Consider the following 5418-nt stretch of genomic DNA (forward strand, 5'->3'; position numbering starts at 1 on the left):
TCTCTCTCTCTCTCTCTCTCTCTCTCTCTCTCTCTCTCTCTCTCTCTTTCTCTCTCTCCCTTTCACACACACATTCATTCATTCATAGATCCAAAGTTAAGAATTCCTGTTTTAAAGAATTGGAATAACTTAAAAAGTGATGATAAAAGAAGGAAAATAAGAATCAGAAAGGGCAGGGGGCAATTCAGAATAATTTCAAGAAGTCAGAGGATGGCAGAATGTGACCCAGAACACTTAGACATGATCCACTAAATATTCAGAGCTCATTAATCGGTCTGAATTTCCTCCCATAGAGGGCAGAATGGAAGTGGAATAGAAGAGGCAGCTTCTCAAGTCAAGAAGCATAATGAGGGTCTGTGAATGACCCCAGGAAAGAGAATGTCCAGTATTCATCACAGACAGAAAAGAAGGATAGCAGTGGTCAGAGCCTACCTGCTGGGAGGTAACATATGCCAAACTGACATGAACAATTAGGAGGTAGGTTGTCTTTCTGAGGCATGTTAGACCACATCTGGAGCCCTGTATTATAATCTCAGCGCCACATTTGAGAAAAGATATGGATGAGTTGGAATGTGTCCAAAGGAGGTTGGGCTGGTAGGGAAATCAAAATGATGCCATCAGAGCATTGGCTGTAGGAAATAGGTGTCTTTAACACAGAGAAGATAAGATTTAAAGTTGTCAGGGTTGACGTTTTCAAGTTTTTAAAGTGTTTAGATGTGTTATGGTTGGTCGCAAGGGGTGGGGAGCCAGGGAAGAAATAGGAGACATTGCAAAGAGGAAATCTGAGGCTAGCTATAAAAGGAATTTTGTTGTTGTCCAGTCTTTCAGACATATCTGACTCTTCATGAACCCATTTGGGTTTTTTTTGGAAAGATACTGGAATAGTTTTCCATTTCCTTCTCCAGCTCATTTTACAGATGAGGAAACTGAGGCAAACAGGGTTAAGTGCCCAGGACCACATAGCTAGTTAGTATCTGAGGCCAAATTTGAACTGAAGAGTCTTCCTGAATCCGACTGGTTTTCTGCCACTATGGCGCCACCTAGCTGCCCACATAGAAGGGAAAACTTCCTAAAACTTAATAATTAAGAGTAGTCCACAAGTAGAACAGACTGTCCATAGAAGTGGGGACCTCTATACTACTGGAAACTTTCCAAGAGCCTTTGGGATCACTTGGCAGGGATACTATAGAGGTGATCCTTTTTGGGAAGGAAGTGGCCCTAGGATGAATCTGTAATCCCTTCCAAGCTCTGATATTTTATAAGAACAAGTTGATCAGAGTCATAAATCTATAGTTAACTGCAGGTCTAGATTTTAGGCAACACAAACCCTCTGGAAAGAATACTCTCACTGACTCTGGAATAAGAGAAGTTGGATTCAAATTCTACTTCTACTATTTGCAGCTTATGTGACCTTGGGCAAGTCACAGCCTCTCTGGGCTTTAGTCTTCTCATCTATAAAATAAATGAGAGTGAGGTGGCTTGGGGCATAGATTGGGGAGGAAGAGAAGGAGACAAATATTTATTAAGGACCCATTGTGTGTCAGCTACATTACAAATATCTCAGATGATTCTCACAAAAACCCAGGAGACATGCACTATTACTGCCTACACCAATTTTACAGCTGGGGAAACTGAGGCAGACAGAAGTTAAATAAGTGACTTGTCATATAACTAAAATGTGTCTGGGGCTCAATTTGAATTTGGGTCTTCCTGACTTCAAGTCCAGCATTCTGTCCACTGCTCCACCTGGCTACCAATGAAGGGCTTCAATAAATTAACCTCTAAGATTCCTTCTATAGATCTTTGATGGAGCTGTAGTTTTATGACTACATATGGAGACTTTATAGTCTTTCAGATTACAATGATGGGTAAAACTAAAGCACTTTCTGACAAGTCAGACGCAAGGGAGGGGACTTTCTCCATATGAAGAAAGTAATAAACCTATTAGGGAAGCTAGGGGGTAGAGAACAGACCTGGAGTCAGGAAACCATGTGTTCAAATCCAGCCTCAGACATTTACTAGCTATGTGGCTTTGGATAAGTCACTTAACACTTTTTGCCTCAGTTTCCCCATCTGAGCTGAAGAAGGAAATGACAATCATTCCAATATCTCTGCTAAGAAACCACAAATGGGGTCACGAAGAATCAGATGTGATTGAAACAACTGAACAAGAACAATAACAAGGACATTGAAACCATATACACGCAGTTGTAGTAAATAGGATGATTGTTGTTGTTGATGAGTTGTTTCAGTCGTGTCTGACTCTTCATGACCCCATTTAGGGTTTTCTCACCAGAGATGCTACAGTAGTTTTCCATTTCCTTACCCAGATAATTTTACAGTTGAGGAAACTGAGGTGAACAGGATTAAGTGTCTTCTCTGGGGTCATACAGCCAGTAAATGGGATATGTGAACTCAGGAAGAAGAGTCTTTTTGATTCCAGGTTTGGCACTCTACCCACTGTACCACCTAGTCACCCCTTTGATGTCCTGCCAATATCAAAATATATTACAAAGGGATTTATCTGAAATTAGAAATTCCATCTATCAAGGCCTTGCAGTCTATGCAATGCTAGTCTGTGTCCACAGATTGACTGATGGAGTATATGTGAAGCATACTAGTGCACAGCAGAAATCAGTACAAACAAACCAGGATGAAGGAATTCCATGTATAAGCTCTAATTTACTAAATGACTGGAAGTCAGATGAGTGATCAGGAGAAGTACAAGTGTTAAAAAAGTGAAAGTTCAGAAAAATCTCCTGGAGATCGATCTATAGCATCAAAACAAAGAATATTTAACTTTCCCTTAATCACAAGGAACCCGTCTATCTAACTTAAAATTATTTAAACTTTCGACCAGAAAGCTTCCCAGCTAAAGCAAAGAATTAAAAGAAAGATAGGAGAAAGCAAGTCAATCAAACTAACCAACTAATTAATCAAGTTTGACAGTATATGCCATGTTCTGTACCTGTAGTCCCCCATCTCTGCAAAGAAGAGAGGGAGGTACATTTTCTCATCTCCTGTTTAGGCACAAGGTTGGATATAATAAACACACAAATATTCCCTTAGAGAATTAAAATAGTTTTTGGACAGGAGGCATATCTTTTGTTTTTGACAGTTATCTCAGATAAGGACTTTTTCTGTAAAATAACTAGGTAGTGAGAAGTCTTTGGCGATTTCACCTGCAGCAACAATCAGAAGCAGATCCTTCTTCTACCCTCACTCTCATTCCTTGATTTCACAGGATGCCTAGTCGCTTCTTTCAATGATCACTCAGGGAGCCATTACAAAAAATGCAAGTTAATAGATTCCCATTCACAACTTCCTGAAGAAATCCCCTTTGTTAGTATATGGTCTGTCTAGGGTTCTTGCTCAACTTGTCAAATATCCAATAAGCCTTCTTTCTTATACAAGTGCTCCCTAATTCCTCTCCTCCCCATTTCTCAACACTCCAGACAAATGCATTCACAGTTTAACCATTGAGGGCCATAGGAAACATTCAGCACTGACCTTGCTGTCTTCAGTCTCCTTGTTTTTTCCTGGTAGAATTCTAGTCTCCCCAAAATCACAGGTTGACTTTAATGTGAGCTGACATGCAAGCATGGAACTTTCGGCTCCAGTAAGTTCCAAAGATCTTGAAGAATACTGATGTGATCCAGCAGTGCTAAGATTTGGTATCGGAAGGGCAGTATGAACAGGCTTTGACCCAACAGCTGGCTGTCTTAGCTTTGAGGCAACCCCAAGAACAGGCATGGCTTCTATAAAAATAGAGTTTTGCTGCCAAAGAAAATGCTTCTAACCTCAGTCTGGTAGACTCCAACTTTAGTATTTCCAGAAAAAAAAAAAAGGATTCCTTAAATCAAAGTAGTAGTCATCTTGAAAATTTTTTTGAACATTACAAGTTACAGGAACAGGCAAATCTTTCCTTCATCTTACACTGTCTCTCTGTCTCTCTCTGTCTCTGTCTCTGTCTCTCTCTTTCTCTCTCTGTCTCTCTCTGTAGAGTGAGTCAGTGGCTATATAAGACTGAACGCTCCTTTGGGGCGTGAACTTCTCTCAAAGGTAACTACCACCAGGCTTCATGTCTAGGATTAAAAAACTCAGAAGTTTGCCTTTTTTTTTCCTTCCTGCTCCAGCAACCCCAGTTCTGTGAATTAACACAGTGAAACAGGGAGGGGGAGGAGAGAAAGAAAAGTCCTCTCCCCCAACTGTCAAAACAGCAAAAAGCCAACAACGCTGCAAGGACAAGACCTCTTCCTGACTTCAGAAATAACCAGCCCACATTTTTAAAAAGAAATTTTTTTCTTTCTTTCTTTTTTTTTTTTGGCTTAAAAAAACCGGCAGGAATAATAGCCAAAGCAAACAGCTGCTGGAAGAGTTTTTAGCCTGAAACAATTTCAGCGATGAAACTGTTTGTTTGATTCTCAGCTATTTTTCACTGCTGACAGCCATGAGCTACGGTGTTTCAGCCCCTGTTCCGTCCCATGAAATCAGGATAATTTCATGTAAGACTGAAGCTGGCTACAGATGCCAAAATTATACCATGAGCAAAGTTTATCTCTGCTATGTCAAAAACAACAACAACAACAAAAAACAAACAAGTGAGAATAATTACTGTTTCTGGATTTGCTCAATACTACTTTAAAAAAATTCTGCATAGAAGTATTTATTCAGTCTCTCTCAGCATCCTCCTCTTCACAATTTTTCATTCTAAACATCCCAAGGCTACATTTCCTGACAAGACCCCAAGACCCTATTTATAAAAATGCATTATTGTGTAGCAGTCATATCCTTTTCTTTTGAAAATGTATGCTAGTGCATGAATACAAAGAGCAAAAGCTCATTTGTTAAGAATATATAGTCAAATTCCTTTTCTGACACAAATGTGGTGCTGATACCTAAACCAGTAAGAGGCAAAATAGAGAAAGAAAATTATAGGCCACTTTCCCTAATGAATATTAATGTAAATATATTAAATAAAATATTAGCAAAATTATCACCAGGATAATACACAATGACTAGGTGGGATATATATTTATTTATATAGGAATGTAGCAGAACTTTTCATTATTTGGAAAACTATTAACATAATTTATCATATCAGTAACAAAACCAACAGAAATCATGTGATTCTCTCAATAGACACACAAAAGCTCTTGAGGAGATTCAGTACCCATTTGCATTCAAGATCTGAAAGAAAATAGGAATAAATGGAACTTTTCTTAAAATGATAAGTAGTGGGGCGGCCAGGTGGCTCAGCGAGTAAGAGCACCGGCTCCAGTGTCGGGATGACCTGGGGATCAAATCTGGGCTCAGAAACTTAGCACCACACCCAGAAATAGCTGGCCGTGTAACCTAGAGCAAGTTACTTAACCTCGATTACTTTAAAAAAAAATGATAAGTAGTATCTATCTACAA

General features: G+C 39.3%; 1 protein-coding gene across 2 annotated transcripts in view; it reads right to left on the reverse strand.

Moving 5' to 3' along the window:
* Positions 1 to 5184, reverse strand: part of NAV3 (neuron navigator 3) — a 499276-nt gene extending 494092 nt beyond the window's left edge. The window contains exon 1 of one of the 2 annotated variants that reach the window (XM_069094807.1): positions 3511 to 5184. In XM_069094807.1, the coding sequence (XP_068950908.1) occupies positions 3511 to 3753 (243 nt within the window). In that variant the 5' untranslated portion in view covers positions 3754 to 5184. The remainder of the gene's footprint in view (positions 1 to 3510) is intronic. The other variant, XM_069094808.1, reaches the window with a different exon arrangement.
* Positions 5185 to 5418: the final 234 nt, after the last annotated feature.

Source organism: Petaurus breviceps, unplaced genomic scaffold, assembly GCF_028583685.1.
Source record: "Petaurus breviceps papuanus isolate PSGF00001 unplaced genomic scaffold, PetGlider_PUasm1.0 221, whole genome shotgun sequence".
Taxonomy (NCBI): Eukaryota; Metazoa; Chordata; class Mammalia; order Diprotodontia; family Petauridae; genus Petaurus; species Petaurus breviceps.